Below are 12736 nucleotides of genomic sequence, written 5' to 3'. Positions count from 1 at the left end.
AAAAGAAACCCTCTCTGCTAGTAGATTATTCTTTAAAACTTAAAGACAAAAATTAAGACAGGTACTGATTTCAAGGACCTAAAGAATGATCATATTAGAGTATTCTTTAAAACCTATATTTGGACATACACTTTCAGCAAAAAGTACCTTGCTCTCCAAGTAATTTCCCTGATGTTCATTGCTCTGGTGTTGGAATGAGTGAGCAAATTCTAGATCTATATAGATTTTTACTTAACACTTCCATTCCAGAATTACCATTTCTAGCTTATACTCCATATGAGTGCTGATGTTTAGTTTTAAAACATGTCCATATAAGTTTACACCTCAGAATTTGTGTGGATTTATATTACAGTGTGGATGTGCATAACAGAGTGGGTGGAAAAGCCTTTCTAACCTTCAAGAGCTGTGTGTGAGAATCTGAGCAGTTCTTTCGACGTTTTGAATATTTTTGACACGTAATTGCCAACATCTGTTCAGGATTATCAAAGAGAGGATCTACCATGCATGGGTTTTGCTATCTTCTCTACCTTGTCATGCAGGTTGGAGATGTTAAACACTGAGGCTGAATGAGACCTGTCCATAGATAATGCTTGGCAAGAAAGTGTTGTCGTATGGTTAGTCCTCAGTGGACTCATCCCTGCATAAATTGCTTAATAGTAAATGTTATTAATTTTTTTAAAATAGTAACATTAAATAAAGAGCTTCTTTCACTACCAGATGTGTAGTAAAACACTGATTTTTTTTTCAGAGGGGGGAAGAGTGGAGAAATCATATCCTAGAAAATGCGAGTCGATGAAATGCTGGACCTACCAAAATCAATAATGAAAAGTTCTCTGATCTCTTCAAGACCCAAAATTTCAACAGCGCTTCTATCACATGCAATTGGATAAACACCATGACAAATTAGGCTATCTGTGCCTGCAGTCTTGAAACCTCAGCTCATAGTACAGATTTAGATCCCTCTATCAATGTGCTCTTAAACATGAATATGCATTTTGAGGTCATTAACCTTCCATTTTTAAAAATCAATATCCAAAGGCTTTAAAAGAGTTTCACTGCCATTTTCATATGGTTCAGGAATGGGTACTTTATGCATGTGACTCATGAGCCACTGTTCTTACAGCAGCACTCCTCTTGGTGAGGTCTGTAATTTTGGAGGCACTCCCATTTCTTCTGCCCACAAACACCATATTGGAAAAACACATAAGAAAACGTATTCTATTGACAGGTCACATTCCCTACATTCCTCCATTTCCTGATCAGTGTCTATGGTTTTAGTCATTTGTAATTACGGTGTTTGCTACTGGAAATGGCATGTAGGCTTTAACTGCAGCCGGAGTGTTTAACCTGATTTTCACCTGAAATGACTGAGATTGTTTTCAGCGCCCGCAGTACTCTGAACGTTCGTAAGGCTGAGACATTGCCCAGGTCCACAAATTCAGTTATGTATCTGTAACAAGGGAAAGTCACACACAGACAATGACAAAACACCAGCCAAAAAAACAACAATCAAAGGGACAAAGAGAGACAGAGAAAGAATCACTTGTAGCTGAGAGCCAAAACGTAAGGATCAGGGCTTCTTACCTGGGATTACTGAAATAGTTTTTAAAGCTCTCAATACCCTGAAAGTCCGAAGAGGTGAAACACTGCCTACATTCACAAATTCTCCTACATACCTGTAGAATTAAGTCACAGTTATTTGGAATTATACAATAGAGTATGAGACTTGCCTGAATGAATAAAGCATTCATACACAGGGAGCAAACACAGCCAAATGAGAGGTGCATCCACTTTTCAGGCTGTTCTTTGATGCCATTTGTCCTGGGTTTTTCTTAGTACACATTATTTCAAATGCTACTTGAACTATTAAACTTATCTAATAGGCATCAATTCTTTAAAGCTAGTGGGTGAACTTTGTTATCATGCTGTTCAGCAATAAATACTTTAAAGATTTTACCATCATTTAGTTTAACGAAAGAAAAATTCTTTACATTATAGGAAATATTGAGTTATTTTGCTGCTCTTAAAAAAAATAAAATAAAAGCTTCAAATACCCAAGTAATTTTCACATAATAGCTTCTGAAAACTACATATAGGACAACATGGGAAAATATCAATGCAAACACTTCTACTGGGTTATTTTAAGATGCTGTATACTGTTGTAAAGCAGATGTTGGTTTCAAGAGATGCTTACAATTGTATTTTGTTTTGTACATCAAATTCATATCCTTTGGCTGCAGGAAGATGGAGTTTAAATGAATATAACTGCCATCTTAGTAAAAACTCTTTATGGTTAAAATACCAACCCCAGCTCTTCCCTGCCATGCCTGTTTTGGTCATCCTGGAGACACATGCCACATCTGAGCTAAATGCTCCCAGGAGGGTCAGTCCTGGAATGAGTTCTGTCTTATCAGTGTTGTACAAAATTATTTCCTCCAACTCAGTATACAGTAAAAGCGTAGTCACCACTGTACCTTCTGAATAAAAGAGGCCTTGGACCCTTGAATTTCACTGTTAAAATTCCATTAAATTTCACTCAAATATTCTACTTCTTTGAGGCATTTGTTTGCTAAGATAAAACCTCACCTGGTTACTTTACAAAACCTGCTTAAGTGGGCTTTGTCCAAAGGCCCCTGGGGAGGACAAAGCATCCTCTCCATATCTACTAATCCAGATTATAGCCTGGAAGAGCAATATTGCTTTTCTTCATAATCTCATAGGGGAGTCTGGGCAAAGATTTACCTGTTTCCTCCCCAGCTTTACCTAGTGCCTCTCTCCCAAACTCTTCTGCAGCATGAAAGGCGGTGGAAAAATATAATTTGGGGAGAAGCAATATGACAAGAATATGGTTTTGCTGGCCAGAGGTTTGTAAAAACACATTATAAACATGTGAGCAAGCATGCGAAGCAAATAATACTGCTGCTTGTTTGTAATAGTTAACTAAGATTTATTTTGGCCATTTCTTCTATCAAACTGCAGCAGACCAGTTCCTCTGTATTGTGGAGCGAGAAGCAACTGGATTTCCCACCCTGGATTTTCCTGTTAGCCAGGGAATTGCTTCTTGTCTTTAAGCTTTTGACAGGGTACTTTCCAGCCCAGAGTTACAGCTGCATCTCCCTCACCTGTCCTGGGAAGTACTTGCTGGCCTGTGAAAGAGGGATCTAAACAAGGGCAGTTTCATAATTTTCCCTGAACCCATCCATGGCCCCAGAGGGGGTCACAAGCCATGGCTGTGTCTGCTGGCACAGGATGGGAGAAAAACCCTGGAGACCTGTGGTACTTCTTACTCTCTAGTGTGCTATTTAAAACTACTCTCTGTGGCCCAATCTGTGCTGTTTCTGTCCAAAAGAGAAGGTCAGAAGTTATTTTGCAATAACTCTAAAACAAATGATTGTCTTTCCACTGTAACACCCATCAGTGACATAATCAGATTTTCTGCTGGCTCAAAACCCCTCTGCCCATCTGAATCTCATGGCCCCTTATCAGCCTCCTCCATTTTGAATCCTCAAGCCTTCTTTGTTTCCAGATACAGAAATACCCCTGGCAGCACACTAGCTACAAGCAAAGACAACACCAGAGTTACCTGTGTGATCAATCTTACTTTAAATTACTTGCAAATTGGATTTATATGAAGGCTAAATCATATCAGAATAGATTCCATTATCCAAAGCCCTGTGCTATCTTCTGCTCGCATATTTGGGAAGGAGGTTTCACTGTACATATGAAGATCATATTGCAGCCACTTTTAACTCTCTCACTGCTGCCTGTAGACTCAAGGAAGCACTTCTCTATTTATTTTCTATTCCAGAATTCCAATTTTTTTTTCCATTCTGAAAGTGTTGGTATAGTATGCCTTAAAGTAAGAAACAATAGGAATGGATGCTGGTTCTGAAGAGCACAGCCAGTGGTACAGTTTGATGCTAAGAAGCTTGATATTTTGCAGTAGCAGGTCTCCCTGTTTTAGGGATCTTCTAACTAAGAGATGAAATAGCATTTAGAAAGAAAATTAAAATGCAGCTAAGAAAGAAAGCACACACTCCCAAGCCTCTCATTAGAGAAGCCTTAAGGAAGTTTTCATGAAGCCCTGGGCTGGAGCACTGAGAGGCCATTCAAGTCTAGGGTTAGAAAAGAAAAAATAGGGGTAAGCCCACAACCTCTGGGCACCAAATCCTGGTTCCTACTGACAGGGAGTGAATAATTCACCTGTGGGTAACTGTCCACTTCAAAGTCTGTGCAAACCTTCACATCTTTCCTGCTCAGTAAATTCCAAACACCCAGAAATTATGCGGACCGAATTTAAGGGATAACCAGACTGTGCCCCACACTGACTGTTAAGACTTGACTTTCAGTGACAGCATATGAGATGCTCCCAGAGGAGCTCCCAGAGTCAGGGGTGATGCCCCAACTTCTGCCTGAGTTGAGAAGATGAAGTGAAGCAGGTTCATGGTCAAGGTTGTAAGCTGTGGCTCCTCTTGGCCTTTTCTCTGCTCCTTTCTACCTTACTGTCAAAAACCTCCCTAGAAAAAGAGGGAACACCCTTGCACAGAAATTCTCCATGAGATCTACAAATAAACTCATGTCCTAACTCCCACACAGATGAGTTTGCTGCTTTTACCAACTGCCTGATGGACAGGAGACAGAGGAGCAGGCTGGTGACTGTTTTGTTTTTTGTTTTGTTTTGTTCTGTCCTGCCTCTAAATGTTGCAGGAGAATTGCACTTAGCAATGCTTGAGGAAAAGTTTAGCTGAGAAAAATACCTAATGTGTGCTGACCTCCAAAAGATTCTCCCCATCTGCCTTGAATGTTTTTTTAAAAGCTTATCATAACGGCCAGATGTCAGTTCAGCCAAATCCATAGGAATGCAGTAACAGATACCAGGACCTGGCCTAGGGCTGGCTTTGATCCAAAGCCTACTGAAATAAATGGGAGTGTTCCCGAGGAAGTTCACACAGGTTTTACACACCTTCACGCTGCTCTGCTAAATGCTGCCAAGGACCACAGAATCATAGAATATCTCAAGTTGGAAGAGACCCACAAGGACCACGGAGTCCAACAAACTGTTCCTTGCACAACTGCCTAAAACTAAACCAAGAGAATTGTCCTGAAAGTCCAGAGGGAGTCTGGACTCTGAAAACTGGTCCTGATCCCTGTTCCCTAACAGACTTGTGCTTTCAACTTCAGTGACCCTCACCGGCATGCGAGCTAAGTTTGGTTGAATATTATTTCCCAATTTTTGTTCCATTCAAATATCACAGTCCCAGGAGCTCAGCTCAAATGTCAGCACTAACACATTTGCATCTCACTTAGTGCTGTGAATTATGAGCTTCAAAGATGGCAGCGAGAACCAACCTAAACCCAGAACTGAATATGGGTATCATTAAGCACAAAAAACCCCAGGGAGACCGGATGAAATCCTTCCATCATTAAGAAATGGAGCTTTTCAGGCATCTCTACCAGCTTTCACTTAAAGACTACATGAGTTCTTTGCGTGCTTTTCTCTCTTCTGTGACTATGAAGAAAATCTGGATTTCTAGATTAGCTGGAAGTAGTGACAGTGTCAGACATTTGCCTTTGGCCAGAGCTTGGGCTGACCCTGTGTCCCCTGTGAGCTTTGGCTGACTGCTCCCCTACCCCTGTGTATTTTTAGCTGTCTGGATGCCACAAATCCATCACCTCCTTCAAAGCACCAGAATCCCACATGTCCTGAATGAACTCTAATAATCTAGGTAGAAGTATACAGCTGAAGGGGAATATCATGGTGGGGGCCAAATTTCTATTCCCAAGATATATAACAAGTTTTAGAGGCCTATAAATTAATTTTCTATTGTAGTACAATAGTAATTACTTTCTGGGTGAAGAGGGTTTGTGAAGAGAAGGATGTGAAAACAGCTTTGGTGATGTTATGGATAGATAGATTATAAATAGGGATTTAAATACATGGGTGTTCAGTCACACTTATAATACTTTCTATTCAGGGGTCTTGAGCTTCTCAAAACTACCTTAGATATGTATTATTATGGATATTTTACAAACAGCTCTTTCTGTGGAGCATGGAGAAAATAAATAATTTCTCCAAAATAGTCTAGTGAATTGAAAGAACAGAACTGAGGATTCCTCTGACTTTTTCCTTTTAAACCACTCAGGCAAAAATACCTCCATCATAATACACTTCAGCCCCTTCTCATTTTCAGTAAAATATGAGGGGGGGGGGAAAATAACAGTCACAGAATTTTTAAAAGAGTTCTATTGCATATAACTATCTTGAAAAATAAAAAGGAGCGCTACTTACGCCATAACAATAACACTGAAATCCAGCCAGTTCCATGGATCTCGAAGGAAGGTGAATTCTGTCATGCAAAATCCTCTTGCCAATATTTTTATCAACGACTCAAAAGTGTAAATGCCAGTGAAAGTGTACCTGGGGGAAAAAAAGCGGCCAAGATGAGCAAGAGCATTAGCAAGCAGCAGACAGGAATGGCAGAGACACACTCAACTCACGTGAGACACTCCTGCCCATCTCACTGGGGTTGCTCAGGTGAGTCACGGCTGCAGCACCGGGCTGTGCATGAGCAGCCTCGTGTGTGGAACGAGGAACATGTAAGAAATGGGAAGGTGCTCCTGACAGCCACAGGATGAAGATAGTTTTCACCACAGGGTGTACCTTGATGATTCCTCACTTGTTAAGTCAAGCAGGAACACTACGATGCTGAGCTGTGCTATGGGACTTTTGAAGCTCTGCCTGCGATCACCAGTGAAAGAGGAGTGGATTAGGGAGTCATGGAATGCTTTGGGTTGGAAGAAACCTTAAAGGTCATCTAGCTCCAACCCCCTTGCCGTGTGTAGGGACACCTTCTACTAGACCAGGTGTCTGGTCTTGAGCACTTCCAGGGATGGGGAGTCCACAACCTCTCTTGGCAACATTATGCCACAATCCTTGTTGTTTCTCTAATTCAAAGGAGGGTGGTTGTTCCCCTCATATCTCTCAGCTCATCCTACCCAGGACATTTTGAAGTACAGCAGGTTAAAAAAATGTCACCACTTGGTTTTATTAGCTGAAAAGAGCGCTTGTTCTGCAAATTCCTTTGTGTTTCACTATTTATGGAAACCACTCCAGCCTGGAGAATTAAACAACAAAACACCTTCAGTGAAAAAGAGTAAAAAAACTCCCACCCAAAAACTATGCGTAGTAATTTTGACCTGCTTGACAGCAAAGGAGACATGAGGTTGTTTTTTCCCCCCCCAGTAAGTTATTGCCAACAGCCTCTTGACAGTGATGTTCTGGTCTAGAACATAGATCTTACCTTTTGTAATAAAGTTGACACTTGTAATAAAATTTAGCAAAATCTCTGTGGAGGACAGTAATGCATGTGATTTATAGCATTCAGATTTCTATTCACCCAGGGCTCTACCTACCATCAGAGACAGAGTTCAGGGCATGCAACAGCTCTTTTGTAATGTTTCTACCTAGCCCAGTGGGACTAGGTATTCTAGGCCATATCTTAATAAAAGAAATAAATGTTTAGTATCCACCACTGACATTCCCTATCCCTTTTCTCCAAACAAAGAGGCAGATGATACCAAAGCCTATTAAAAAACCTCAAACACCTAAAGTCTACTAAAACATGACTATAATAAGCCGTGATGTTAGGGGCTTTCACTGGAAACACTGGCTAAACATCAGTAGCTACAATGGTGCCATCACACAGAAAATAATTATAGCAGTTGAGATTCCTATTCGCTAAAAAAAAGAAAGAAAAGTGTAAGCAATTAAAGGTGCAATATAAGGAAGAACTTCATTACACATAAAATGGAGGTGTTTCCTCTTAGCTGTATTCCACTGATCTGCAACTGGGCACAAACACAGATAGTGGCAAATCTCATGCCCTCCTGCCATCCTGTCGCACAGCAGAGCTAGTTACATATGTTATAAAACCTCAGTGTGCTTCATCTTAAAATGGTGATTAGCAGGGCAGTTTCTGTGCAACAGTGGGCATTACATGTCTCTCCCAGCTCTTTGACCACACACTTAAGCATTATCTTGCATCCAACTTTTCACGGTTCCTATTTAATTTTGCTCCGGTATTTCGAATATAGGTCACTCATGTGACAGTCTCTTTGAGCGTGTGTGTTCAGTAATACAGGCAGAAAACACATGCAAAGAACTAAAAAAAATACTTAACGGTACATAAGCTCATTAAAGTGATAAAGCACTTGTATTTATTCAGCATGTCAGATGGGTTTAATTGATTGTATAATCATCATCTAATTCTAAATGGATCGGGCAAAGTCCTCCAGCAACTGAACAGCTTCTTTAACAACAGAAGTCAGGGGGTTTTAATTTTTTTTTTTTTAGTGGAGGGAAGTTGAATTGATTTCTATTTTCAAAATGGTAAGAAAAATGTTTTAAAGGAAGATCTAGGACAAATATTTTCACAAGGTTATTCTTCTATCCCCCGTGAGTCGCTGAAACAGCAGAACAAAATGGATTAAATGTATCTTTTCCAAATCCAATATTAATCAATTTGAATTACAGTTCATTGGGTTATTTTGCTCCTCAAAAGTACTTGACTTTGATTTCATTCTATGCACCTGAGGAGGAAAAGCTGAGAGATATGAGGGGACACAGGAGAAGAGGAAACATGGAAGGATTTACTCCATGCTGCATGAGTCCATTTGCAATTCTGCTCTACATTTCTTGCTTGTTGCACTGATAACATCATCCACATTTTCCTGCTCACAGGAGACACAATAAGCATTTTGATATTTCCCTCCAGAATGTTTGAATTTCCAGCTGTAGACTGACAGACCAAATTTTGACTCACATGGATGAGATGTCCATGATTCAGTGGAATGGCTATGGAAAACTGTATGGCAGTTTTCCATAGGAAAAGGACAACATCGAGGGAAAGGACAGTCACAGACAGACTTGAGGGTACCACACTCTACAGAAATACATGAAACATCCTGGGATTAGGATGTTATTGTGATCGGATGAAATATTTGGTTCAGTGCTGCCTATAATTAGCAATTTATGGCCTAGAAGATGTGTCCTGCATGATTTTAAGAAACCTAAATAAGGGCGTTTCACTGTCTTTCCTTACAGCCCCGAGTAGACCAACCACCAGGCTGCGAAGCAGCAGATGGCTGTGTTTATCATATGTCAGTCAAAAATAAAAAGTGTGTTCTGATTGGTTCAATGAGCCAAAATAATTGTTTAATGCACTGTAGGTTGATTAGCTTGTGCATCTGGTATCTGTTTCTAAAAGGAATATTTTAAAGTAACTTAAAGAAATGAAATGGGCCTTCTGAAGCCCCCTTTCGTCCCTTAAAATTAATTAAAAATAAAAAACCAACCACAAAACCACCACAACAAATAGACACCTTCAAGTGATGTCTTTGCTATATTTCCTAAAGGCTTGACAAGCTAAAAAGACAGGAATTCACTTAAAAGTGCTCCCAGAGACTTTTATGTTCATAAAATATTCCTAATAATGATCACAGGGGAACACTTCTCACGACGTGTTCGGTCCAGAAGAAACTTTTGCTTCCAGTAAGTTTCAGTTTAAGGATAGACCTAATATGTTCAGGAAGTATTTTCTGAAATAATTCAACTTAAACTCCATCAGCCTATCCTGATGTGTCCAACTATCAAATCTCTTGCATGAGAACTGTGGAAGTCTGGCCAGGTTCAAACGGGGTTGTCCTCATATGTGATTTTATTCAGATGTAGCATTGAAGGTGCATTGAGCAAGAAGTATGAGATTCACGGACTAAAAATTTTCAGTTTACTTACTAAGGAAGTTTTCACAGGAAAAAAAAAAAAAAAACAAACTACCTGGAAAAACGTTTTGTGAGGGCAGATACCATGATCAGTATTACTGGAAAGAAATTAGACAGCAGCAAACAAGACGAAAATAAGAACACAATGAATAGAGAAAGAAGGATGAGATGAGGAGAGGGCAGCTGTAAACCAGCAAGGATACTTACTCAACATATTTATTCCATGACGGAGTCTCTGACTGTGCCATGAACACACAATTAGTTAAAATAGTGCACATAATAAACATACTGAACAATGTAGAGGCGAATTAAGGAAAACAATGCATATGATACAAGACCTCATAAATTTTTGTCCCTTCACACAAGATATGACAGCCCAATCATAATTTACAAGTCGCTTAAAGAGTAACAAACATTTTTTGCAAGTGCATAAGTAGACAAATAGTTATATAAACAGAAAAAATGACGGAACTTTCCCTGCTTTTTTTTCTTTGCCTACATCTTTTATGCATACTTTATACAGTAAACAAATGTACTGACTCTGCAGTCTTTTTAAAACACAATACCCCAAATTTACAGCTGTGTTTGTCAGATGACAGTGTGCATAGGTGCACAACTTTGTATGAAAAGAGGGATTAGTCTCATTTAAGTATCTATAGAAAAACCCGTGTCTGCAAATTCCCATTTTATTTTGCATCCTGAAACGTTTCTCAGGCAGCAGGGCAAGTTACAAATCTGGTCTTTCTAATCTCTTTAACGGGCTTGAGATCTCACTTTCAATATACAGTTTTAGCAAAAGCTAGTATGAGTTTCAGAGCACTGATTTTAAGGTTAGGTCTGCAAACCTGCTTGGCAAACATACAGCCTTGATCTGCAGAGCTCTCTGCCTCAGCTGAGGCACCAGATTCCCTAATTGGAGGCTAAAAGGAACCTCCCACGTGTATAGTCCATGCAGTTGGCTGCTAAGCTGAGGCCATAAATATGAAAAGATGTACCCTAAATCAAATTCCTGAAATGGGAAACATAGTTCACTGAATAGCTCTCCTAAAAGCACATGCCACTTTGTGTAAAAAAAAAAATAATTTCAAAATATGATGGGATTCACCTCCATAAATAACTGGTCCCATGCTACTGGGAAAGAAGACAAGTAACATCCAAATATAAATTTCTTTTCCTTTCTTTGGGAAAAAAAAAGAAAAGGTTTTTTTTTTACCCCTTTACTGATTCCATCGGTGTTATTTTTTGTTTGAGAATAGTGATTCAAGAATATAATTTCAAACCTACATCCTGAAATGTTTGCATGAAATTTATCCTTTCGCAGAACGAAAATCTCTGCTGAATAAAGAGTGGAACGTTTTCCAGTGGGCCACATAAGCAACTACAAGGGTAAATTGGTAGTAACCAACCTGTGCATTCCCCAGGGCCATCACAGAAAGCAGTAATTGAACTCACAGGGATTGCTCATCTCACAAACATTTTCCACTTCTGGGCCAACACCTCCTGCTGAAGGACTGGGAAGGATATCTGATATCCACTCACATTTTCTCACGTCAGCTTGAGATATGTTTCTATGAGTTGTGTCATTCTGGTTAACACAATTAGTTTTAAGTTGCAGCCAGCCTAGAAAACACTGGATTACTTTTTCAGCTACAGAGAAATGCTATGAAAACAAGCACAGTAAACCAAAGTGGTATCTTCAGATCTTGCCAAACAAATAGCATACTTCAATTCCAAGAAAATAAACTCCTCTACAGGAATTCAGGATCACTGGTTTCATTTATATATCTCTGTTCCCCTGTGTTATAAACTAAATCTAACAGCTTTCCTAGATGCTCACTTACAGGCAGGTGTCATCACCTTCTTATTCAAGCACCAAAGAGAACAAACCAGAGAACTCAGGTTGAAAATGTAAAGGGTCAGCTTTGGGACAACAAATGCACTATGAATTCAATCTGGTTTTCATGACCAAGCTGAAAACTACAAAGAACAGAGAAGAATGAAACATTTCAGCTGGTTACGCATCAAAGTTAGAGGTCTGTGTTTAAAAAACAAAAACCAAACCAAACCAAATCAACAACAACAACAACAAAAAAAAACCTACAGAAATTCCTACAGAATGAAAATTAACATTCCTACCTGAAATCTAATGCAATTGCTTGCATTAGAAAAAGTCCATGATGATGATCTACTCAGAAAGGACAAAGCAAAGAAGATAAAATTGAGATAAGCAATATTAGCAGCATTGTGTGTTCCCTATCTTAGAACTGCTATTAAATCAAATTTTTGAAAGCCTACAAACCAAATATACTAAGCTACTCATCAGGATTCTTTCTGCAATGAATTAAACCTATTATTTCCGATTTGAGGTTACAGAATAGGCTTTGCACAAACTGATTCTAAAAGTTATAAATTTTATCTTCTAGCACAAAGATATAGAGTCAACCACGGTACACTTCTATTCTAGACTTCATTATGATGGATAATTGTTAATTAGCAGACTGAATACTAGAGGCTCTTTAGGTGATCATTGCCAAATTACATATAATATGTGCAAGCAAAGGTTAGTGCCAATGAATAGTACATATAATTGGTGCTTCACAAGGTCTCATTTTGCCTTATGGAAAGTGTGCGAAATCAGATGGGAGAAAAACTGCAACCAGAAAACATGAACAAAGATGGGAAAATCTTTCTTTATTTTTTTTTAATTTCTTTTTCTAATGCACCAGAATCTATAATTCTATCAAGGAAGGTAGTTTTGGCCAAACCCCCATTCTAGATCAGTGGTGAACTCAGAGCAACTGGCTATAACACTTAGAAAAACAAGAAATAACAATTGCTACAGATTTTATACAGGTCAGCAAACTGCTTGGGGAAACTAAGGACACCACACAACGGTCCTTTTCTTGCAGGCAAGAACTGAGAGGAGTATTTTAAACATAAGCATTGATGAAGTGTT

The 12736-nt window shown here is 39.2% G+C and overlaps 1 protein-coding gene across 4 annotated transcripts in view; it reads right to left on the bottom strand.

The window, feature by feature from the left end:
* Window positions 1–12736, bottom strand: part of LOC113991446 (sodium channel protein type 5 subunit alpha-like) — a 215727-nt gene that overhangs the window by 157066 nt on the left and 45925 nt on the right. For 3 of the 4 annotated variants that reach the window (XM_027727793.2, XM_027727796.2, XM_027727798.2), the window contains exons 4-6: window positions 9988–10077; window positions 6290–6418; window positions 1359–1450 (exon numbers count right to left, since the gene is read on the bottom strand). In XM_027727793.2, coding sequence (XP_027583594.1) covers window positions 1359–1450; window positions 6290–6418; window positions 9988–10077 — 311 coding nt within the window. Of the gene's footprint in view, window positions 1–1358; window positions 1451–1584; window positions 1677–6289; window positions 6419–9987; window positions 10078–12736 lie in introns of all 4 variants that reach the window. The other variant, XM_027727795.2, reaches the window with a different exon arrangement.

This window comes from Pipra filicauda, unplaced genomic scaffold (assembly GCF_003945595.2).
Source record: "Pipra filicauda isolate LSUMZ 115617 unplaced genomic scaffold, ASM394559v2 scaffold1_size10287979_pilon, whole genome shotgun sequence".
NCBI classification, from domain to species: Eukaryota; Metazoa; Chordata; class Aves; order Passeriformes; family Pipridae; genus Pipra; species Pipra filicauda.
This window is presented reverse-complemented; position numbering and strand designations above follow the sequence as displayed.